This window comes from Oryza brachyantha, chromosome 5 (assembly GCF_000231095.2).
Source record: "Oryza brachyantha chromosome 5, ObraRS2, whole genome shotgun sequence".
In the NCBI taxonomy this organism is placed as follows: domain Eukaryota; kingdom Viridiplantae; phylum Streptophyta; class Magnoliopsida; order Poales; family Poaceae; genus Oryza; species Oryza brachyantha.
In genome coordinates this window covers 4,704,280-4,729,951 of record NC_023167.2, presented here as the reverse complement: position 1 = coordinate 4,729,951, position 25,672 = coordinate 4,704,280, and the positions used below count along the sequence as shown (strand labels likewise).

Here is a 25,672-nt window from a genome sequence, read left to right as displayed (position 1 = left end):
ACACCAAACATTTGGCGTAATGCGTCCTATCCTTTAGTACAAAGCTGCTACATTCATGAAAGCATAAGTAACGTACGTCAATAGCTACAAGACATTTTGACGGACGACGGAAACAATCCACACTTTTATAATTTATAATAGGTATAGATTATACATTTATACTTGAAATTACAATGATTTTCAGTCAAAATTTTAACTTGGTAGAAAGGTCAAACAAACGTACCCTTCGGGTTTCAGACAACGAACGGCAAACATCGGAAGCCCGACCCGGCTGTCCCTCCCTCGCGCTCGCGCCCCCCGCGGCCGTGCCCCTCCCCTCCCCTCCCGCCCGGATCTCGCGCGCGACGGAGGTAGCCGCCCCCCTCCCTTCCAGAAGCTTCTAGAAGCTCCCTTCCTCATCACTCCCCCCCCCCCCAACACCCCCCCTCCGCGCGGATGAGCGGCGGCTCGGGCCACCTCCCCTACTCGATGCGCGATGTCGACGGCGTCGGCGCCTACAACAACGCCAAGTTCCGCCACCGATCTCGCCTCAGGGTGCGCTCCCCGATCCGGCTTATGCCACCCCTTCCCCCCTCCCCCTACCCATTTCTCTCCTTCACCGAACCCCGCGCGGTGTGCATTCCGTGGGGCTTTGCGGCGGAGACTGGGCCTGGTGGCGATTGCCGCCGTGGTCATCCCTCGAATCCGTGCGGCGGTGTGCGATTCGTCTTAGTAGCGGTTTGGGTTTGGTTTAGGAGATGCGAATGCTGGAATTTCGCTGGCCTGATGGGGTTCCTGAGTACTTCTGATCTGTGGGTTTGGCTGCTGCCGAATTCGTTTTGGTCAAGTCCGAGGACGTCTGCGCCTTAGGGCGTCTGATCTGATCTGACCTGACCTGACCTGATAATTACGTGCTGTTCTTGTGCTGATCCTCTAGCTTACGTTATTTAATCAAATAAGATTTGTTCCATGTTATGACCATAGAGATTGAACTCCAAGTGTTTAACTTTTCGGTGCCCCAATAAAATTCTCGGTCACCATTTATTAAAACTAAATTCACAAATATAATAGTTCGTAGGATCTCTTGGGTAGTAAATAGTAATATGACTGTTCATTAAATAGCATTAGGAGTACAATTAAATTAACTTTCGTGAACTCTATATCTTCACTTTGACGATAGATCGATATTCCTTTCTTGTAAAGCTAGTTCATACCAGTTGTGGTCCATTTCTTGCAATAAGAAATTGTAAGTTTTTTATGTGTTTGTTACTTCTTCCCTAATTTCTATTTATTTCCCTATGCAGATGGCCACCCAGTCTCTGTTTACCAATAGTAGCAAGTACCAATGTGGAAAGTTTACTGTTGGAAAATTTTTGAGTCTTTTAATGGTTTCTGGTTTGATATACTTATTTGCGCACAAAAGTTCAGATGGTTTTGTATCTGGTGAGATCCATGACAAAGTAGAGAATAGACATACCAAGAAAGATTCTCCCAAAATTCACACATTTTGGAGAAAACCACCAAGGCTGCCACCACGTCTCCCTCCAAATGAAATATATAAAAACAATTCATTACTTCTACAGTCTCCTCCATCTGAATGGGCATCGAGGCAGAAGAAAGTTAAAGAAGCATTTGAACATGCGTGGTCTGGCTACCGAAATTATGCAATGGGCTATGATGAGCTTATGCCTTTAAGCCGCAGAGGTGTAGATGGACTTGGAGGTCTAGGTGCTACTGTTGTGGATTCTTTAGACACTGCAATAATAATGGGTGTTGATGATGTTGTTTCTGAAGCATCAAAATGGATCGAAGATAACCTCATGAAAAAGTTAAGTGAGAAAGGGCAAGTCAATCTATTTGAAACAACTATCCGTGTCTTGGGAGGGCTACTTAGTGCCTATCACTTGAGTGGTGGAGACAAAGCTAGAGGATCTGACTCTGGTGTACCAGTGACATCTAAAAGGGCCAATCCAGAGCGTCTTTTGGAAGTTTCAAAGGATCTGGCAGACAGGTTATTATTAGCCTTTACATCAAGCCCAACTGCTATACCTTTCAGTGATGTTGTTCTTCGTGATCGTACTGCACATGCAGCCCCTGATGGTTTAAGCAGTACCTCTGAGGCTACAACATTGCAGCTGGAGTACAGTTACCTTAGCACAATCTCAGGAGATCCAAAGTATGACTTAGAGGCAATGAAGGTGTTAGAGCATATGCGTAAACTCCCAACAGTGGAGGGTTTGGTCCCTATTTACATCAAGTATGTATCATTTGAAACCCTTCTTTGTTTTGACACTAAATTACGTTTGGGACAGAAAATTTCCTTCCATTGTACTCTATTGCTTCATCTTGCCATCAGAAACATTAATCTTTGAACTGATTGTGCTCTCATTATGTTTTCTATATGCAGCCCCTCCTCTGGTCAATTTAGTGGAGAAAATATCCGATTAGGATCTCGTGGTGACAGTTACTATGAATACCTATTGAAAGTATGGGTTCAGCAAGAAAAATATCGTAACACTAGTTTGAAGTATCTGTTTGAAATGTATACAGAAGCAATGAGAGGGGTCAAGCATCTTCTTGTTCGCAAAACTATTCCAAATGGGCTGGTTTTTGTTGGGGAGCTCCCCTATGGACGAAATGGTGGTTTTAGCCCTAAAATGGATCACCTGGTATGCATCTAATTGTAAAACCCTCTGTGTTTAGAATTAAAAGAAGAATTTGGTGATCCTTCAAGTCTTTTCTTTTCCTGATCAATTTTTTGAACCCTGATGTGCATCGCTTTGTTTTCTTTGATAACCAATGCTAGGATGTCTTCATTCTGTAGGTGTGTTTTCTTCCTGGTACCCTTGCTCTGGGTGCAACAAAGGGTATAACCAAGAAAAAAGCACTTGAAAATCATTTGTTGACTGTGGAAGACTTAGAAAATCTTCAGCTTGCTGAAGATTTGGCCAAAACTTGTGTTGAAATGTACTTTGTGACATCTACTGGACTTGCTCCTGAAATTGCTTATTTTCACATTGAGGTAAGTAGCTCTGCATGTTATGGAGCATTGTAACATATTCTTGAAATCTTCATTATTCTGTTATTTTCACATATTTTGATGTTCATTTTAATTTCTCAAACATTGACATGTGCATTGTACAGGGTAATTCTGAGGGAGGACCTGATGGTGGGAACAAAAGTTCTCAATATGTTAATGATATCATGATTAAACCTCTGGATCGTCACAATCTTTTGCGCCCCGAGACTGTAGAATCACTATTTGTTTTATATAGAATCACAGAGGATCCAAAGTAAGATATAACACTCCTTTTATAAATCTTCAGGTGTCCTGCTGCTCAATTTTGAACAATGCCACCATCGGCTCATCTTTTTATTCCCTGTTCTTTTGCACAGGTATAGGGAATGGGGTTGGCGGATTTTCCAGGCCTTTGAGAAGTATACAAAAGTTGATTCTGGTGGTTATTCATCATTGGATGATGTCACAAACTTGCCTCCACCTAGGAGAGACAAAATGGAAACTTTCTTCCTTGGGGAAACACTGAAATACTTGTATTTGCTCTTTGGTGAAAGCAGTATTCTTCCACTAGATAAGTATGTATTCAACACAGAGGCCCATCCACTTCCAATCATTCAGTCTGCTGAACAGACCTCTCATTCAGTATAGTTTCGAAGTGTTTTAATGGGTGTAGTTCATTTACTATATCATGTGAAAAGTGTAACCAAACACAAACAGATACGCGAGAAATAGTTACCGGACAAAATTATCGGGACAATGAGAGCCAGATACATGCCAGTAGCCCTTTAGATTCACATGCTCCTGTTGCATTTGCTTGAAGTAGTGTCAGTCATTCTTAGAAGCAAACTGCTCATGGATGGAGTTACTGTCAAAGATTTGGAGATTGTACTTGTATTTATTGAAAGGATACAAAACTTCTCTGATCAGATATCCCATCCTGTACTGGAAACACATACAGTTTTGAATTAGCTTCTGATTACACTGAAATTTATCTTCAAGAAATCCTGATCCCTGGTCAGATATCCCATCCTGTTCACAAGTTGCTCCCTGGCTACATGGTTAGTGCAAATATATTTGTAAGCTTCTTATCTTATCATTTTATTGATAGCATTTTGCATGGTTAATGTTTTGGCTTGTCTGTGTTAGTAGCAGTACCGTACTTACTAAATCTCCGCTGAAAACTGTGGTTTCTGAAATACAAAAATATCTTCAAAGTTCAAGGTGACTATGATCGAAAAAATCTTATTACATTAGATACTAATATTGCACGATGATATCAATAAATATCATGCCATGATGATATCAAATGAAGAAAATATTAGTTGATTAGTTGATGTGTGTCTCCTTTGTTTTATTGAATAAGTTTTCTGCAGAATGGTGTGCACTCATGCGTGCTCATCCTTGAACATTGAATCCACTTGGTACTAGTTTTTGTTTCGGTTTATATCGTGTTTCAGATTTATAATAAAATATGCTCAATGCTGTATTATTGTTCTTCAAGTGGAAGAAAGTACTACCTCCATCCCAAGGGAGTATTTTATTATGTTCTTTTGACGCAGAAAAGGTAGAATAGCCGTACCTGATTATGTTATGAAGCCATTGTCTGTCCGAACATATGTATTCTGTCAAGGGGAATACTGAATCTAGCTTTAGATGATTCCAAGCCATGACTAACCGTCATGACTCATGAGTTATATCTGTCGATGTTCCTAAATTACTCCCATCCTTTCTAACCTACAAATACTTGTGATTTGAATGTTGTACCAAATATAAGACTATTCGCAGTACTATTTGTCCCAATAATTACTTTCCATTCAAAACCATTCCCATTTATCCTCATCCACCTCACATCCCATTCATCCTAGTCATTTTCTTCTCAAACTTAATCTTTGCTAAACAACCTATAAATCCTTATGTTTTGGGATGGATGCATTTAATTTGGTTTGTGTATCCTTGAAAAAAAATGTAGACTTCGAATTGAGCTCCCTTGGCAGGCAGGCACAGTATTTCCAGTGTTCTAAAAGCTGAATGCCAGATAGTCATTGTCACCCAGCCGCCATGCTTTTGCATTATTATTACCACCTTGGTGGTCCAAGACCAAGAAGACGGCAAGACTCACAAGGAAGCGCCGGCTGCAGCAAAGCTGGATCCAGGTGAGACAGGATGGGCGACCAACATCCAACGATGCTGGCTGACTATGGCTGGGCGCCTGGGCTGATGTCATGCTGCAACTGCAAGATTTCTCGTGCTGTTTTGGATCCATGGATTTTTTTCTTCTCTTATCACATTGGATGTTTGATGTTAATTAGGAGTATTAAATATAGACCGATAACAAAACTAATTGCATAAATAAAGTCTATTTTATTTGACAAATTTTTTAAGCCTAATTAATCCACTATTAGTAAATGTTTACTATAGCATCACATTCGCTAATCATAGACTAATTAGGTTTAATAGATTCGTCTTGCAAAATAATCTAGAGTATGAGGTGAGTTTTATTAATAGTCTATATTTAATATTTTTAATTAGTGTCTAAATATTCGATGTGATAGAAAATAAAAAATTCTCTAGGTAAACAAACAGACCCTTAGAGTGGAATCCGTCTCAATGGGTCCAATTCATTTGGAGGGAAGCAGAGGCGTTGAAAGCGTATATAGGCTGGGCTATGGATCCGGCCGTTCATTACACGTCGACGAAAAAAAAAAAGGGGAAATAAATAAATAAACTGATGATATGTCACTTTGATATGCTGACGGTGATGGTTTCCTTACAGTCGGGGGATGGTTTAACCTCTCTAGTGGGTGAAATTTAACCTACCGAGTAAAATTGAGTGGAAATGGACAAAATTAATAGACAAAATTAAAATTTTGTTTAATTTTTTTAGCTTGGTTGATATTGGATAGTTTCTGTACTGCCGCACCTTAAAGGTAAGCTTGATTACTACGATAGTCATGTGGTAAGGAAACCCTGAGGTATGACCATCTGATCCAACAAATGTCAGAATGACAAATGATCAAAACGTATACTCTGGAGTGTTAACAAGAAAAAAACAAAATCTTCGGTACCAGAATGTTATAGCTGGCCTCTCCTTGCTCGGCAGTTGGCACTTCAGTGAACAGTCCTTCAAAGCTGTTCATAGATAGTTGTCCAGTATGAAACTATTGCAGCGTTTAGTTTACAATTTTTTTTAAAAAAAATCACATCAAATCTTTGGACATATATTAAAAGTATTAAACATAGTTAAAAAACAAATTTCAGATTCCGCCGAAAAACCGCGAGACGAATCTTTTGAGTCTAATTAATCCATCATTAGCACATGTTGGTTACTGTAGCACTTATGGCTAATCATGGGCTAATTAGACTCAAAAGATTTGTCTCATGATTTTCTCCATAACTGTGTAATTAATTTTAATGTTCATATATATTTAGTGCTTCATTTAGATATACAAAGATTTGATGTAATGTTTTTGGAAAAAAATTTTAGGAACTAAACAGGGCTTATGTATGGCCCACTACGTGCCTACACCCATGGTTTGTGCTGATAATGGACAATGTTTTTTTTAAAAAAAGTGAGGTCAATGGACAACTGGAACAGTCTTACAACCTTATCATTTTGCTTTTGAAAAACAATTAAAAAAATTTGTGAGTAAAATGTCTACATACGGTTTTTAGTGGTTTACTTACTGAAAAATAAAATACAATAAAATAAACCCCAAAATCAACTATAGAATTTTTAAATTTCGGCTTATGAACCTAAACGAAAAGATAAGGGGCAAGAGGAAAGCAAATTAGGACTACATATGCGGGAAGAATGATGGAATTTTTCTATGCATTTCGACAAAATCGAATTTTAAGTCGATATTAGTCAATAGGTATACACAGATCGGCGCGTAAGTATACGAGCTAGCCTAAACAATATGGATGGTACCTAATACTATCCTAGTCCTGGAGTAGCAGAGGGGGTTAATTGTTTGGTATGGCAGATGATATACTTGTAATGAAAAATAATATGTGAATTATAACTTTATATACGTGTTCATGACGATTATAAAATAAAAAACAATCTGCAATTTAAAACTTTTAAATTAAAATTAAAATTCCGGCCTATAAAAAAGACGAGCGTACGAATGACTATGGGTGACGCAGACAAAGGCCATATAAAGCGAGCCGTACGCCATCGGCGGTTGTCCAGTGTCCTCTGACGCCGGCGTGTCCATGCAATGCATGTTCAGTGCACTGATCAAACAAAACAAACCACCCCCGTACGTCAGTCATCAGGAGGAGGGCGCACACAGAACCCCGCCGCTGCGCTGGACCGACCCCCGGCGACGCGCGGCCGGGACAGCAAGCGGCTCGTACGATGATCGATATAGGTAAGTGAGTGAGGTGCACGCAGCGCGCGGCGTACGCGCGTGTACGTGCGTGCCCGCCCGCGTCCACCCGCCCCCACCCGCACGCGGTGGGTGCACTTTTCAATCCGAGCGCGCGCGCGTACGTGGTACCGCACGGGACGCAACGCAGCCGCTGGGGACGGCAATTTTACATTTTTACCGACGGGTCTAGGACGGTAATTTTGCCTACGGATTCGGGTATCCGTGGCCACCCAATCCCATGTGTATGAGTATATTTTTTTTTTCATATATACATTCGTCTGTAACCAAAAATTTAATGGGTATATTTTAGCCATGAATAACTTATACTTAATCCAAAATTTATGAACAGATTAATTTTGGTCTATCTCTCATACATATTTTTCGTTAACCCATTAAAATCTTAAACTTCGATAAAATTACGTAGCTTATTTATAATTTGCTGCATTGCTCTTTTAATCCCTCATGGTAATTTTATTATTTATTGATTTTATTGCTATTTGTTTAATTAACTGTCTATCGAGGTATTAATCATATAAAATTTATTGGGTGCTCATCGGTTATACCCGTGCTCAACGGTTATGGACCTGAATACTATCAATCCTATTAAATATTAATTGGATTGGCAAAAGCATGTATCGGATGTACCCATACCCGTACCAACCCGACCCGACCCATTGCAGCCGCAAACGGCAAACCCAACGCAACGTGCAGCTGCAGCAACCTAGTACGAAGCGGTCGGCCGGCCCTCGGCGGCGTGGCGTGGGCGCGGGGAGGGGATGGGGAGCCGGCGACACGCGGCGTGTGGGGGCGCGCGCGGCAGGGCAGCGAGGATATCGTAAAGAAATGGGGTGTGCGGTGTTGCTCTTCTCAGAAAGGGACCGATTGAATGGAATCATTTGATGGATGGATCGATGGACGCGCTAATCATCAGAGATGCCCGACCACAGGGGCCCGCCCCCGCCGAACTTTAGGTGGGGGTTAGATTGAGAAAATTTTTACTACAAGTGACACGTTAAATGTTTGATTGGATGTTCGAAGGGGTTTTGGATCGAATGAAAAAACGAATTTCATGGCTAGCCTAGAAACCGCGAGACGAATCTTTTGAGCCTAATTAATCCGTCATTAGCACATGTTGGTTACTGTAGCACTTATGACTAATCATGGGCTAATTAGGCTCAAAATATTCGTCTCAAGATTTCTTACGTAACTGTGTAATTAGTTTTTTTGGTTCATCTATATTTAATGCTTTATTTAGATGTCCAAAAATTTGATGTAATATTTTTTAAAAAAATTTTGGAAACTAAACAAGGCCTTATTTTAAAAGGATCGTATTTTTGGACACTTAAATAAAGCATTATAAAAGGCCTCGTTTAGTTTCCAATTTTTTTTTCCAAAATCATCACATCGAATTTTTGGACACTTAAATAAAGCATTAAATATAGATGAACCAAAAAACTAATTGCTCAGTTATGGAAAAAATCTTGAGACGAACCTTTTAAGCCTAATTAGCCCATGATTAGCCATAAGTGCTAAAGTAACCACCATGTGCTAATGACGGATTAATTAGACTCAAAAGATTCGTCTCGCGGTTTCTAGGCTAGCCGTGAAATTCGTTTTTCATTCGTGTCCAAAAACCCCTTCTGATATCCGGTCAAATATTTGACGTGACATTTCTCCCAAAAATTTTCTCAATCTAAATACCACCTCACACCACGTTTGAACTTTCAATTTTTTAACCGTCCATTTTATTAAAATTATATAGATATTAATTATGTTTATTTTTTCATTATTAAAAAACTTTAAATATACTTGTAATTTATATATTGATACTAAGACCATAAATTTAAAAGTTAACCATATAAAAAAACCCTAAGAAAAGTACTAGTGTTTCTCATCTACCAATAATATTACGAGTATTATAAGTGTGTTGTGACTTGTGTTCATATCTACTCAATTAAACCCAATCCCTTTCTGCTAACCTCAGTGCTCTGTCACGTAGGATAGATATACCACGTGTAGCATGAGCCTAATTAAGTTAACGTGTAGATAGCTTATTATTATGATCATCGTCTGGATAATACCATCCATTAAACATTTATTCTTCTTCGAAAAATTATACTGTGCGGGTCGATGCATTTATATAAGAGATCTTGTTTGCAAGTTCAGTGATAGTGTCTATCTCCATACATGTAATTTCCCTTTTCTCATTAGGTTATGATTCTGTATCTCGTAGTTTTTCAATCTGTATCCTATGTAATAATTGATTATAGTCTTTTCGTAACAAAGACTAAATAAATTTCGTATTTAAAAGGAATAATGGGTACTGGTATGTCATTGATAATTAATTATACATGGAGTTTGAGCATGAGAGAGGATATGGGCATTGCTCACCTTTTATCTCAGGATAATATCTGCCTTGCATGCACTACGAAATGCCAAAGTCTTCGAACATTATCACTCCCATTTTTTCACATATAAGTATAAGTTAAAATTTAAATTTTAATCTTAAATTTCAAGTTGATTTTAGGATTTTCATCGTAATTTATGTTTCCAGCTAGCCTTGACTTTTAGATCGTCATGAATACACATATAAGATTTTTATTCATAAATTATTTTTTATTTATAAATATGTTATTTAGCATTTGTTTCAACAAGCAAAAAGATAACACCTATATGTGTAGTTATACAGATACAATATTTTATATCGTAATCATAGAACTGTGACAACTACATGTGACATTTGCCATATATGTACGATGATGTGGGTCCACTTGTCTTTTGCCCAAGACAACAATTGCTACTTTGTATGCACTTTCGTACAAATATTAGACTTAAAATATATACATGTGCAAACACAACATATTATTCTTTTATTTCACCCTTCACAAATTATATGAATATGTGAACTCGCATAGTGAGCATGCAATACTATGGCATGTCTAATTTGATTGAGGGTGATCTGACCAGAAATGTTGATATAATTCCGTAGAGCCCAGGTCTGGAAACCAGAAGGATAATCGAGATCTAGGATATATATATATATATATATATATATATATATATATATATATATATATATATATATATATATATATATATATATATATATATGTGTGAGATAAACTAAAACTTGGATAATATGTTGCCTTGTATCCTACATATAGTCACAATCAAAACAATACCATGTAGTGGCGATCCGAGACTGAGCTCGATCACACCTCGCCGGTGAGATCTAGTGTCTAGAACGCCGCCGGCCTCTCGGCCACGGTGACCACGCCCCGTCGACGACGTTCCAGTCGCCTGACGGCCTCCGCCTCTCGCCGGTTAGCCAGTTCGGCGCCGTCGACCACCAAATTTCCGCTAGGGAACAACACCGCTTAGGTCCTAGTCGGGATCGCTTGTGTATACGTATCTCATCTGTGTGTGTTGCACCTTTGTTTTGTTTCCCTCTCGTGCTGTGTACTAATGGATTTAGCAGGGAGTGGAAGATCAGGAGGGGGTTCCATGAACCAATCCTGTGATCCGATCTTACCGGAGAACAATGTCACTGACTTACTGCGGAATCTGAATCTGACAACAGATGAAGGTGAAGTAGCTGCGTTCAGTGACGAGGACGAAGACGAAGTCAGAGGGCAAACAAAACTGGCACTTATTGGCAAAGTCTTGTCGCCGGCAACGTTGCATGTTACAACGATCCAGCAGGCTATGAAACCTGCATGGGGAAATCCGGTTGGCCTGAAGATAAGGGCGATCGGGGAGAAAGGTAATAATTTGTTTATTGCTTCACTAGGTTGTGAGAATGATCTGAAGCGGGTTTTGGGGGGCTCGCCTTGGATAGTGGGTAGGCATGGGGTCATACTGCAAGAGTATGATGAAAGTCTTAAGCCGTCTGAAATTGCTTTTGATAAAATGGAGATTTGGGTGAGGATTCTGAACCTTCCAGTTGGATGGATGAACAGACAACGGGGAGTTCATGCTCTAGGCCTTATTGGGTCAGTGATTGGCATTGATGTAGATAAGGATGGTGAAGCTAGTTGCCCTTTTCTACGTGGTCGAGTAGCTATTGAAGTGGCAAAACCTATTAGGAGGGGAGTGCTACTAAAAACAAAGAAAGATGGAGTGCCTGAGTGGTTTGAAATTCAGTTTGAGAAGCTTCCTTTCTTTTGTAAATCGTGTGGGGTTATGGGTCATTCCAAGTTGGAGTGTGCCAGCCCTGCTGCTCGGAATGACTAGGGTAAGCTACCATGGGATTTACATCTTAGGGTAACGGAGGAAAGACGCAAAAAGGTACAGAGCTTTCCGGCCACTGCAGCAGTTTCGTTTGGAAGTGGCTCTTCGTCGAGCTCCCACCAGGGCCGAAGTTCAGCTTCACGGAAGGATGAAAAAAGTCGATGGATAGTGGTAAAAGGAGTGGGGAAGGGGAGGAGGATGAGATCACCTCACCTCTAAAACCTGTTGCTCATGAAACTGAACGGGCTGAGAAGGTATTGGTATCAACTGCAAATCGCCAACTGTTCTAGTCCAAAAAACTTGAGGGAGAGACCCAAGTCCGCAAGAGAAAATCGAAGGGCTTGGACCAAAGAGTATAAACAAATAGCCGACCAAAAGTGCCAGTAGTTTCCTCAGCATTGGTTCCAATCGGGATAGTGAATGCTTGGATGAACCAACTGGCGAGTACTAAGGATATGGAGGGGACTTCTCTAGAAGATGTTACTAAGAAACAGAAGGTGTCAAATACACAGATTAGTGCGAGATCGGCGGCGGTTGCGGAAGGCAGCCCCCGCCGGGCACAATGAAAACTCTATGTTTGAACTGCCGGGGTTTGGGGCAACCCGAGGCAGTTCGTGAACTCCGTAGCTTGGTTGAGCTACATCGCCTGCAACTGGTTTTTCTTTCTGAAACAAGGTTGTTCGATGATAAGGTTGATGTTTTGAGGAGGGCTTTGAACTTCCCGAATGGTGTTGGGGTTGGAAGTTTTGGCCGAGGCGGCGGATTAGCCTTGCTGTGGACTAAGGAGCTTTGTGTGCAGCTGCAAACGTATGATAAGCTGCATATTGATGTCATGATCATGGATCCTGTAACAAATTCTGAGTTGTGGCATTTTACTGGCTTCTATGGTGAGTCAAGGCGGGAGTTTAGACATAGAAGTTGGGATTGTCTCTGTTTTTTGAATTCTTGCAGTGATAAACCGTGGTTATGCACAGGGGATTTCAATGAGATTCTTGATGCAAGTGAACAATTTGGCGGAGTGGGGAGATTGGAGCGCCAGATGGATGGATTCCGAGATGTAGTTGTTGTGTGTGGCTTCCATGATCTGGGGTATGTTGGCTTGCCCTACACTTGGGATAACAGACAGAAGGGTGATAAGAATATAAAAGTGAGACTTGATCGTGCTCTCATGACGTCATCCTTCTTGGACATGTTCGCTGATGTTTTTGTGCGGCATATCCAGACGATGGAATCTGACCATTATTGCCTACTGATTGACTCCCGGTCTCAACTCAGGCGGAATGGGTTGGGTTTTAAAACTTTCAAGTATGAGAATATGTGGCGACGAGATCCGTCGTACAAGGATGCAGTTGAGTCTTCTTGGGGAACTGGTGAGGATGTGCGAACCTTAGCTCAGTTTCAGTCAGGTAAAAAAGGAGCTAGAGCGTCTTCGCTTTCAGCTAGAGGAAATTCGACGACAATCGATTGGATCTGGGCCTTCTCGGGAAGAAAGGAAGTTGATGGCGAGACTGGCAGAACTGTTGAGCCGTGAAGAAACAATGGAAAGGCAGAGATCTCGTATCAATTGGCTCAAAGATGGAGATCGGAACACCAAATTTTTCCAGGCTTTTGCAAGGGAAAGATCAAGAGTAAATAAAATTACCGGGCTCCGGACGTCTGATGGCCTTTTGGCCACGGCCCAGTCGGAAATGGAACGTTTGGTGGTCTCCTTCTATAAGGATCTTTTTTCAGCCCAATGCAACTCTGAACCTGATGAAGTGCTGCAGCATGTCAAGGCCCGAGTAACTGATGGGATGAATGAACAGTTGCTAAAGCCGTTCTCGGGTGAGGAAGTCAAGAAAGCCCTTTTCTTGATGGGTCCAAATAAATCACCAGGGCCGGATGGATTTACAGCGGGCTTCTATCAACACCACTGGGAGGTTATTGGGCCAAGTCTAACGCGGTCAGTGCTCGATTTCATGAATGGGGCTACAGTGCCCGATGGTTTGAATCAGACGACGGTGATTCTGATCCCCAAGGTTAAAAACCCTCAAGATATTAAACTTTTTAGGCCGATATCACGTTGTAATGTGCTCTACAAAATCTGTTCTAAGGTGATTGCCAATAGATCGAAGCTTCTGTTGGAGGAGGTGATATCAGAAGAGCAAAGTGCTTTTGTGTCGGGAAGAATAATAGCTGACAATGTGCTAGTTGCTTATGAGTGCACACATTATTTGAAAAGGAAAAAAAGGAAAAAGTGGTGCCTGTGCTATCAAGTTAGATATGGCTAAGGCTTATGACAGGGTAGAGTGGGATTATCTCCATGGTATGCTACTCAAGTTGGGTTTTGCGGAGTCCTTTGTGAACTTGGTGATGAAGTGTGTGACTACTGTCTCGTTCTTTGTTAGAGTCAATGGAAAGCTAACGAAGTCCTTTAAACCTTCCAGGGGTATAAGACAGGGGGACCCCATCTCACCGTATCTGTTTCTAATCTGTGCTGAAGGTTTGTCCTGCTTATTGAAATCTGTAGGTCCAGTGACACTTATCTAGGGGGATACGTGTGGGAGTACATGCACCCAGGATTTCGCACCTTCTTTTTGCGGATGATTGCATCATTTTCTCAGAAGCTTCCCAGAGAGGGGTTGACAGGATTCAAATGATTCTTGATGCTTATAGCAAAGGTTCAGGGCAATTGGTGAACAGAGAGAAGTCAGCAGTGTTCTTTAGTAAGAATTGCTCTGATGGGATGAAAGCTGTTGTTAGGGAGGCACTTCATATTGAAAAGGAAGCCTTAGCTGAAAAATATTTAGGCCTCCCTACTGCAATTGGGAGATCAAAGAAAGGGGTCTTTGAGTACATGACAGGTCGGTTGAGAGGACTTGTTGGAGGTTGGAGTGGGAAGGAGGCTAGTTGTGCAGGACGAGAGGTTCTTCTCAAATCAGTAGCACAAGCGGTGCCTACATATCCCATGAGCTGCTTTCAAATACCACTGGACACTTGTAACAAGATGAGGTCCATTATTGCAAATTACTGGTGGGGGAGTGCCACAGATAGCAAACGAATCCACTGGCAAAAATGGGATCATCTCACTCGACCAAAGAAACAAGGTGGAATGAGTTTTAGGGACCTTCATCTTTTCAACCTAGCTATGCTAGGAAAGCAGGGATGGAGACTTATTGAAAGACCTGATTCTTTATGTGCATGGGTTTTAAAAGGGAGATACTATCATGACATAGATTTTTTCCAGACCAGGAGAAGGAATCATGCTAGCCAGACTTGGAGAGCCATTCTGGCTGGTCGAGAGGTGTTAAAGCTAGGGTTGATCAAACGCATCGGTGATGGAAAGTCTATAAGGATTTGGGACGATCGGTGGATACCAAATTATCTTGGGGGAAAACTGATCACACCAAGTGGTGATGCATGTTTTTTGTTAGTGGCTGATCTGCTTACGTCGGAAGGCAAGTGGAGGGAAGAGTTCATACGTGAAAATTTTGTACACATGGATGCCGAGGCTATTCTAAGAATCCCGACACAGATGGGTGGTACTGACTATTGGGCTTGGGCACTAGAGAGACATGGTCATTATTCTGTCCGCTCAGCGTATAAGATTCAGTATGTGAAGAAACAACAGGAGAAAGAACCCAATGTTGCATCCTCTTCAGCTAATGATGTATGGGGGCGAATTTGGAAGGTTAAAGTTCCGCCGAAAGTACAAGTGTTTTGGTGGCGGGTGATGCATGAATTCCTACCATCAAGACAAATTCTCAGGCGCAGACATTTGGAGCGGCTAGCAAACTGTGAACGATGTGGTGCTGATGAAGAATCAGTTTTGCATGTGGTGGTGGAGTGTACGCTGGCGAAGAGGTTTTGGAAGTCTATTAAACAGCTCATAGGGGTCAAGCTGCCAAGGCTTCAACCGGTGAGTTGAGCTCGTGATATTTTGGATCCGGTTTTTTGTCTGAGGGAAAATGTTCCTATTATCTTGTGCGGGATGTGGTCATTGTGGATGTCGAGGAACCAGTTCAGGCATGGGGGTAGTGTGCTGCCGATCCATCAAGCAGTGGCATGGGTCAAGGATACTTGTTTTGATCTTTGGAGAATTAATCATTCGGAAGGAACTGAAAAGCAGCCGGTAGTAATCAAACAGTGGGAGAAATCTGAACAAGGATGGGTTAAATGTAATATTGACGCATCGTTTTCTCTTACCAATAACACTGGATCATTGGGGATGATTCTACGGGATCATAATGGCCAGTGTATTGGAGGAGGAGCAAAATGGCAGGTTCATTGTCTGGAACCTCTTGCTGTTGAAGCGACCGCTTGCATGTACGGTATGGAAATGGCTAGGAGTAGAGGCTTTCGTGTTTTAATTATTGAATCCGATTGTTTGGAGTTGGTGTCTCTTTGGCATATGGAGAGGGTCCAACGTTCTAGGATCACGCCTTACTTTCGGAGGATGAAGGAGCTCTAGAGGAGTTTTGATGAGTTTAGATGCAGTTATGTTCATCGTTCTTGTAATAGACCTGCACATGAGTGTGCAAAACTGGTTTCTCCTGACCGGATGGTGGTTGAGTGGCAGTATAGTGTTCCACCACTGATCTAGGGGTTGCTTGCACAGGATAATATTCCTGTTATCTAGTGAGTTCAGGCTCTCTTCTCAGAAAAAAAACAAAACCATGTACAGATAAAAAACCAAAGCTATGCTCAAAGGATTCTTACCTTGAAACTCCGTCCCTTGGTATATGAGGGGAGATAGGGACCCTCAAGGGCATGAGATCCAATGATATTCAACACTCCACCAATAAACACAACTATACCCCTAGCCAGCAGGAGTAGGATATTACTACATATTCGAAGGCCCGAACCGGGATAATCTTCTATTCCTGTGCACCATTGTACGTACTTTTGATTTTATATATATGTGCCACCATGTATATTTCTACCGATATGAAACATCGACAGTTGACACACCAGATAGGGGAAATGCTAAGATCAATCTTGAAAAGTACGATGACCGCATCGCCAGCACTGTTAACACCTCTTTCATCTCTGATAGAAGGTTGTAGGTTCATCACCGTGACGCCTGCATCTGCTGCTACCATCAAGCTCCATCATTGCCATGGATGGCTATCTTTGCCACCATCAAGTGGCAATCACATCTTCATGCTGGCCATCTTTGTCACTACCGAGTGGTGATCTCGTCCCCACGTCGGCCATCTTCATCGCTGCTGAATGGTTATCTCATCCCCACGCCGGTCGCTTTCATTGTCTTTGCTAATTGATGATCTTGATCCCACGTTGACTGCATCCATTGGCGCCATCGAGTGGTGACCTTGCCTCCACGATCGACCACCTCTATTGTCGCCGAGTGGTGACCTCCATCCTCATCATGATCGTCCTCCTTCACCACTGCTGAGGGGTGGCCTCATCGTCACCATCGGACTTTATCACATCCACAATAGACCTCCTTCCCTAACATTGAATGGTGACCTTGTCCCCATGTCGGCCATATCTATTTAGCTATTTTGGGGTTACACTTATTAGATGCACCTATTCGATGCACTTAGGATTTGCGTTTTCGGATTTAGTCTTATTTGGCTCTATGTTTAGCTATATTTGTCTAAGCATAGAGTAGGTTACAACTAATACGTGTATCTATTCAATGCACCTAGTATTTCATTAACGAAGCCATCCACGATATCTTTGTAAGATATCAACGAGAAGGACAACACTTGAGAAGAGCAATCAAGAGAATTGGAGCACTCGACATTGGTCATGAACCACGAGGAAGACTGCATCTTAACTATGTAGTGCTCAAGGACTACTATGAATGATATGAATATCGGATACCCTAATCGGCTATTGACGGGGGTGATAGTGATTTGAGATATATGAGATAGACTAGAACTCGGGTAATATGTTAGCCTTAAATTCTACGTCAGGTAACAAAGTCCCAATCAAACAATACTATACAATAATGAATAATCAAAATTAACTCTACAAGAAAATACTATAAATATCAATAAAATTTAGAGAAAATTATTTATTTGCCCCTTAAAGTTGACTATGCCCCTTAGTTTCCCTTCCTTTTCAATGTCTTCCCTATTTACACAATTATACATCGACATGTCATTTTTCCCTTTTTTGAATAATTAAACATGATGTTTAACCCTAGTATCTTTAGGTTTTATGGTCGATGATTGATTTTATTATGGTACAATGGTTAATTATTATAGTCAGTAAGACATTTTAAACATCTTTTTACAATTGTTACTCTTTTTAATCACCCTCTTAGAGGCAATGACATCTCGTAGATAAATGCACACATGATTTTGTGAGATCAATAATGAATCAGGCAAGAAATTGTCCATATTTTTGTTAATTAATATGTTTTTGCACACTTATGTCAATTATTACAACCATGCTGATAATTAATTTATACATGGTACGTGTGACAGATTTATATGAATATATTATCATGAAAATTATACATAGTTTTCTCATGGATAAATCAAGACCTACTGTATAATTTGAGAAGGGGGGGAGGGGGGGGGGCTCAAATAAGGAATACGCCCCACTTACAAGTGCAAATGTACTTACCATAAAAACATTTATGTGCCTGTTGATTATACCAGGAGATGTGATCATATACATTTTATTCAGATAAAAAATCTTGTCGTCCCAGTCCAATACAACAGAAAATACAAGTATCAACAACATATTATACAATCATATATAGGAGTGCCAACAGTAAAATTTTCCATAAAAACATTCATGGGCCCGTTAATTATCAACGGAGATTTGATCATAGCTCTTGTTGAGACCGAAAAAGATCATCCTCCTGGGCGAGTGGCAGGTGGGGCCGTGTATAGTATTATTGTCATATGTATTTAAGTGGATAAATCATTGATTTTAAATGGAAGATACTTCAATCCTAGAATATAAGATGTTTTAGAATTGCACATTTGTATTAAGGATGTTGGTGGAGTTAAATTAATATGAAAAAAAATTGTGATTTGTTGAGAAGCAGAAGCAGGTAGAAAAACTTGAACTATGGAATAATGCAATTGGTTGAAAAAAAATAAAAGTGCATACGTTTTTATATTTTAAGATAAATTTGGGTTAATTTTAGACAAAGTAGTACGTTGCTAAAATGATCTACACGCCCTTCCAAATGGCCGGTATAAAGTTTTAGTTAGAAATATGTACAAACATTACTTCCAAACGGCCGGTGTAATAGTTGTGCGTGCGCTATAAATTATCTGGTTTCTTTTCTTCTACTTCTGAAGTATTCGCTTATTTGAAAATGAAACTTATATCAAAATATTTATTTATTTTGAGACAAACAAAGTATACGATTTTGAGAAGGACCATACTATGAAACGTTGAAACATCATATTTAACCACTTATACCATGCCTGTGATGCCTCTGACGCCATTGCTGCTTAGTGCAATGAATCAGTAGCATTAATTCGGTGGGCAAGATATCACTACAGTGCATTGTATCCTACACCGACAGGTAACTGTCGGACCCCAGAACCGCGGTGTCATGTCCTGTGTACGGGGTGTATCATCTCATTACGATAGTGTTATTACGGGGACAATATTCAGGTCCTTTCAGTAACTAAATAATACTATCCCGTCTAATATAATTATATTCGTGAATTTTCGTGTTCAACGTGTCACCGTCTATCTTATTTAAAAAAATTATAAAAAAATAGTCACACATTGATTACTAGTCATATTTTATCATCTAATAATAAAAATACTAATTATAAAATATTTTTAAATAAGTCATACGATCAAATATGAATATAAACGACCTAAAACTGCAGTCGTCGTGGGACGGAGAGAGTATTAATATAGCGGCAAAGGATACAAATAGGCTGCTATATTGTTTCCTCCCTAAATAAACAAATCTAGAACGTGATAATAATATATCTAATATTACAAAGTATTTACGTTTTTAATATAATAAATTCTAGAGATGAATCTGACACGTACCTAAAAAATCGCTTTATACTACCTCCGTCTCATAATAACGTCATTTTTTTAATTTCTGTGCCCAGTGCTTTGACCATTCGTCTTATTTAAAAAATTTATAAAAAACTTAAAAAAATTAGTTATGTATAAAGTACTATTTATAGTATCAATAAAGTATTAATCGTAAAAAATTTCAAATAAGACGAAGAGTTATAAGACGAAGAGTTAAAACATTGTATTTAAAAGCTAAAAAATGACCTTATTTCGAGACAAGTATAGAAAAATACTAGAATATAATATATTATATTTTGACGTCCTAAATTTATTTATTTTCAGATGAAGAGAGTACACATACTACCATTCCAACACACACCTGCAATGGCAATGCAATGCAGCAGCAGCACCTCCTCCCATGCCTATATGGAGACGCCGCACCTTTCGTCTCCCTCCCATCTCTGCTTCTTGCTTGCTTCTCCTCTGTTTCTTGGAGAGACATCGTCTTTAGCTTACTAGCTTAGCTAGCACGCGCGCGCAGCCATGGTGGTCTTGGCGAAGGGCGAGCTGGAGCAGATCGCTCTGCCGGCGGCGGTGCAGAAGGCGGCGGCGCCGCCGCTGGCCGACGTGCCGGAGGTCGACCTGGGCGGCTGCTGCAGGGCGGCCACGGCGCGGGCGGTGGTGGCGGCGTGCGAGGGGCACGGGTTCTTCAAGGTGACCGGGCACGGCGTGCCGGCGGCGCTCCTGGCGCGCGTGGAGGCCGCCGCGGCGGCGTTCTTCGCGATGCCGCAGCTGGAGAAGGAGGCGGCGGCGGGGAGCCCGTTCGGGTACGGCAGCAAGAGGATAGGCTGCAACGGGGACCTCGGGTGGGTTGAGTACCTCCTCCTCGGCGTCGCCGCCGCCGGCGCCGCGCCATTGTCCGTGCACGGCGAGCCGTCGCCGTCGTTCTGCTCATTCCGGTGAGTTGCACGCTCTTCTTTGATCTTCTACCGTTTCTACGTATTGCTGAATTTGCTACACGTACGAAGAAACACCACACCAGTCACTGCCAGTGGGCCCCACTGAAACATTGGCTAATATTTCGAGTTATGTGTGGCATTAAAATCGACCAGAAATGTCGCCGCAAAAATAAAATCTACCAGAAATGGTGTCCTTTGGTTTTACGTGCTACCCTAAAAAAATATCTGCAAAAGAAACGTGTGCTAAACTACAGAAACAGCAGGCTTTTCACTGATCAGCACACGGTTTTATAAAGCTTCCAAGAACAAAGCGTGGAAAGTGATCAACTTTTAGCTAAATGTGTTTATCCCTTTTTTTTCCCCTGAAGACTGCTCTTCAATTTTATTTAAATTGGGTTTATGAAAAAAATATTAAAGAACGAATGTTTCTTATATTTGGTGGCTTCTGTCCTCTGTCGTTAACCTGTATTATAATCTTATTATAAAACAATGAGAAACATAAAGTCATTTTTCCAGAATTGAGTTAGGCAATGGAAATATCATGTTGGATTTTCTTTTTGGAACATTTGTTCTTAGCCATGAAACCTTTATACTAGTATTTTTGACCCATTTTTCGTGGTCGTTCATTAATTTGGTGTTGGCATTCTGGTTCCACAAGTTTCACGATTTTATCAAGAACAGTTTTTTAACCACGTGATGCTTATGCATCTAAATCTAAATCCTTTTCAGGTAGTACTAAGTAATATTCGTGTTTGGGTAGGATGATGCCACTTGATGGCTTAATAATGGGTAAACCCGTAAAAAGGTAGCACGTGTTGTATTTGTTGCAAGAGGGTCATTTTTTGGATTTTTAAAAATCAAATAATATATTTATAAATAGAAAATAATTTAGAAATAAAATTTTTATATACGATCTAAAACCTAAAGTAAAAAATAAATTTTAATGAAAAAGTTAAAAATTACCTCTAAAAATTTAAATTATGGTTTATAAACATACATGAAAACAGTATAAACATAGGTGCAAGAGTAGAGAATCTAATGTTATTTTTTGCTAAGCTCACTCCACGGCATGCGCCTTTGTACCATTTCCTCAGCCATCTCCAGCTACACAGCCTACACGGCTACACTAGATTAATATTCTGCCCTAGATTATTGACATATTTTCCTTTCTGTTGTGAGATTATTGGTTTGCCTATCTGTTCCTCACTGTGATAGAACTGAGCCCATGTATGAGGGGGGTGTTTAGTCGGGAAAATAAAAATTTCTAAAATCACATCAAACGTTAAACGTTTAATCGGACGTCGAAAGGAGTTTTTGGACATGAATAAAAAAACAAATTTCACGGCTCGCCCAGAAACCCCGAGACGAATCTTTTAAGCGTAATTAATCAACCATTAACATATATAGATTACTACAGCACTTATGGCTAATCATGGACTAATTAGGCCCAAAAGATTCGTCTCAAGATTTCTCACATAACTATGCGATTAGTTTTTCATTTCATCAACTCTATTTAGATGTCTAAAGATTCGATATATAATGTTTTGGGAAATTTTTTTAGAAACTAAACAGGGCCCGAGTAGATTTCAGCTTTAATTGAAAAGTCACTAATGCAATTTTGATTCTCTGATGCATGTACATATGCCCCTCACCACATGAGCACACATCAGCAGGTTCCCTCTGCTTCCTGCATCAACCCTACGTGTCACCTGGCATCACCTTTGCACACCACTTGCTTAGTCACTGTTCTCATCCCATTCCTTCGATATTTTTCTGCCATTTTCCCATATTACACACACACCCATGCAATGTTTGACCCCATGGTAGAAATGAATGACATAACAGTAAGTCTGTAATCTTATAAATTTTGTACTGATAACATACCATGCGTATAATTGATAGCAACTACCACAATTTTTCACTCCTACAATTTAATTTTCAACCTTAAATTTAGATTTTAAAGTTTTTCATGATAATTTATTTTTAACCTTTGATTTTTGAATATTAAGAACAGTTTATAAAAATTTTATTCATAATTTATTTTATAAATATACCAAAAAGACAAACATGGATCTAAAATAACATTGCATATTTCAGACTCTTTTTTTTTTGGAAAGCAACATTAATATAAAATTTCGTGACTGTGAATTTTATTTTACTATATTTTTCAGAGCTCAGAATTGGGTCACGTGTGTTTGCTGCCTGTGAGTTTTTATTTTTTTTTAATCGTTGGCGCACGTGTGGTTGCCACTGTGGTGATGTGACCTACTTCAAGCTGGCCTCAATTAATGGCTCTCTTTTCGATGTCTTTGGTCGTGTCAAGTCTCTTTCCAGAAACACTCCTGCTCGGCATGCCAGCGTGGGAAAAAAGGCCCACAGTGACATCTCACATACCACTGGGCTCATTTCCTTACCACCAATTATTGTGAGCCTAAAAACTGATGCACCAAGTACTTATATACTAGTATGATTTTTCAAAAGCACTGCCTCTATTAGAATATATTTGAGTGCTCAAAGCGAAATATATTTGGATAGAGACGGTAGTATAATTTTAAGAGTGTGCTGGTTAACTTACTAACTTAGCAGTGACAAACAAAATTTCAGTTTTAAGGCTGCATTCTTCTCAAAGTTTTTTCCTCAGTTTTTTTTTTGCTTCTAAGACTTTTTAAATAGATAAACGGTATGTTTTATCCGAAAAGTTTTTATATAAAAGCTTATCATTTTATCTCTATAAAATAGTTTTTTTTAACTTTTAAGTAGTTAATTCATCATCTATACCACTAAATAGCTACGTAAAATATAAAATCTTTTGTATTTCATCATTCAACAAGAATGTACACAGCCTAAAACATAATATTGAAGTTGCTTTTATTTTCTAAATGTACTATTATTTTCTAGCATTGATTTTTAATCTACCAATAGCATATATATATAACTTTTATCAACACGATATTTATAAATTGCTTTGTTTATTTTCCCACGGCGTATTCATTAGTTTGCAAATATGCCGTAAAACGATTACCCCATAATTTACAGTTCTACGACGTTAATTCCATTGCAGTGATGTCCTAAACGAGTACGTGGTGGCGGTGCGAGCGATGGCGCGCGAGGTGCTGGGGCTGATGGCGGAAGGGCTCGGGCTGGAGGAGGAGGACGCGCTGGCGAGGCTGGTGTCGCGCGACGACAGCGACACGATGCTAAGGGTGAACCACTACCCGCCCCACCCCGAGCGTGAGCGTGAGCCGGAGCCCGGCAGGCTGACCGGCTTCGGCGAGCACACCGACCCCCAGATCATCTCCGTGCTCCGCTCCAACGACACCTCCGGCCTCGAGATCTCCCTGCGCGACGGCACCTGGGCCTCCGTCCCGCCCGATCGGAGCTCCTTCTTCGTCAACGTCGGAGATGTCTTACAGGTAACCACACTACTACTAATGTTACTCGCAGAATTAATGAAATTTATAACATGCTTAACGAGATCACTTAGCATTGGTAACTTTTGGGATTTTTAAGAATATAGGAGTCCCATAACACATTGACATGGAAGTCATAAGAGTAGGATGTCATGCCACCACGAATCCTATATGACACAAATCCATGTGATTTTGTAAAAGAAATATCATTTGATAGTACCGAAAAAGGAAAAAAAAACAAACAACCTTTGGGTGCAAGAGGAAACACGAGGTGTTGCGGTATTAGTTTTACTCCACAATTATCATGAAATAAGCTATTCCCTCGTTGTCTTCTAATTTAAATTTTTTAAAGTAAAAGACTGCACTTATTTTAAGACTGGTAAGTATTCTATAGGAGTTCCAAAAGATTTTCGGGAATAATTCAAGAGTCGTAAAGAAAAAAAGTTCCTATGGACTCAATCTCTAAAGACTCCTCCATTTTTTCTTTGCTGTTAAGGAACTTCTGTCGCGGAAAATAAGTTCCCAAGTGTATCAAACTTTCACCTCTTCTTCTCCGTTGGTAGGTTTAGCTGTAGGGTCCAGGAGATGTCGATGTTGAACTATGACATGTGATTGAAAAAGAGAAAAAAAAAGAAAAAAAAAATGTGTGGATGTCAAAGTCCTTCCCAATCAGCCAACCTTTTGGGGAACCAATCTGCCAGTCGGTGTGTTGTCAGACAGCCAAACCTCTCAAAGTTATCAGTCATTATTCAGAATTTCATACTAATAAAGACCAAAGTAAAGCACATGGCTTCACACTGATACGAAAGCAAGGTAGTACAATGATCAAATTGATCATGGCAATCGTACGTGCATGCGGTCCAAGGGAGGAAAAAAAAAAGAAAGAAAGAAAGGCTTTCTTGGGTGTGAGCAGCCGGCCGGCAACGCTAGCAGATTCCATATTGGTTTGGTCCACGCATGCCGACTTCCGCTGTAGCCAGGTGGTCGAATTAATCAGAGAGGAAGTGCACGATTTCTTCGTTGGAAAGTACATCCGATGCACGATTGCCATCGCACACATGAAACACTTAATCGGAATTAAATTTGAATCACAAGCTAATTTGGTGCAGGTGCTGACGAACGGGAGATTTCGGAGCGTGAGGCACCGGGTGATGGTGAGCAGCGCGCGGCCGCGTGTGTCGGTCATCTTCTTCGCCGGGCCGCCGCCGTGGGAGAGGCTGGCGCCGCTGCCGTGGCTGGTGGCGGAGGACGGCGGCCGGCGGCGGTACAGGGAGTTCACCTGGCGGGAGTACAAGGCGTCTGCCTACAGGACCAAGCTGGCCGAGAACAGGCTCTGCTATTTCGAAGCAGAAGCTCACTGATTTTCTTTTTAACATTTCTTCTTTAATTTACTAGTGTGTACAGACTGTTTGTTTGTGCTTTTATTTTGTGCTTTTTGATTTCTTGTTTTCTTTTTGCCCGTCGTGTTTGTAATGGCTGGTATACACGTGTTGACGAGCAAGGTTTTTTCGTGTTGATACAAGCAGCACACAGCAGATTAGCTCATAGCATTTTACAGTTTGTTTTCGTCGGTTTTTGTGAATTCTCGGTTGACCGAATTTTTCTCAAGTCATCGTTGACAATTGACTTAGCTAGTTTGCATTGCTCGTATGATCTAGGTACTTAGATACTGTCATTCGTATTTTCTTCATAAAAGAAACTTTTAACTACGAATCTAGACATAAGCTACTGAAAAGGTCCGTGTGC

The 25,672-nt window shown here is 40.6% G+C and overlaps 4 protein-coding genes across 4 annotated transcripts; all 4 read left to right on the top strand.

The window, feature by feature from the left end:
• The first annotated feature begins 300 nt into the window (after positions 1–300).
• Positions 301–3,743, top strand: LOC102699961 (mannosyl-oligosaccharide 1,2-alpha-mannosidase MNS3). Its single transcript, XM_015837879.2, has 6 exons — positions 301–534; positions 1,284–2,236; positions 2,387–2,648; positions 2,804–3,001; positions 3,124–3,272; positions 3,376–3,743. The coding sequence occupies exons 1-6, from the start codon at positions 436–438 to the stop codon at positions 3,644–3,646; spliced, it is 1,932 nt and encodes a 643-aa protein (XP_015693365.2). The 5' UTR covers positions 301–435; the 3' UTR covers positions 3,647–3,743.
• A 7,093-nt stretch (positions 3,744–10,836) lies between these two features.
• LOC102699687 lies at positions 10,837–11,604 on the top strand. Its single transcript, XM_006655028.1, has one exon. It carries the CDS (start codon positions 10,837–10,839, stop codon positions 11,602–11,604), a length of 768 nt encoding a protein of 255 aa, XP_006655091.1.
• Positions 11,605–12,163: 559 nt separating this feature from the next.
• Positions 12,164–16,051, top strand: LOC121054416. Its single transcript, XM_040523916.1, has 6 exons — positions 12,164–12,488; positions 12,576–13,007; positions 13,090–13,801; positions 13,884–14,083; positions 14,205–15,499; positions 15,602–16,051. Exons 1-6 carry the CDS (start codon positions 12,164–12,166, stop codon positions 16,049–16,051), a joined length of 3,414 nt encoding a protein of 1,137 aa, XP_040379850.1.
• A 3,888-nt stretch (positions 16,052–19,939) lies between these two features.
• LOC121054474 (gibberellin 2-beta-dioxygenase 3-like) lies at positions 19,940–25,470 on the top strand. Its single transcript, XM_040524330.1, has 3 exons — positions 19,940–20,516; positions 23,578–23,929; positions 25,036–25,470. The coding sequence occupies exons 1-3, from the start codon at positions 20,101–20,103 to the stop codon at positions 25,285–25,287; spliced, it is 1,020 nt and encodes a 339-aa protein (XP_040380264.1). The 5' UTR covers positions 19,940–20,100; the 3' UTR covers positions 25,288–25,470.
• The last annotated feature ends 202 nt before the right edge of the window (positions 25,471–25,672 follow it).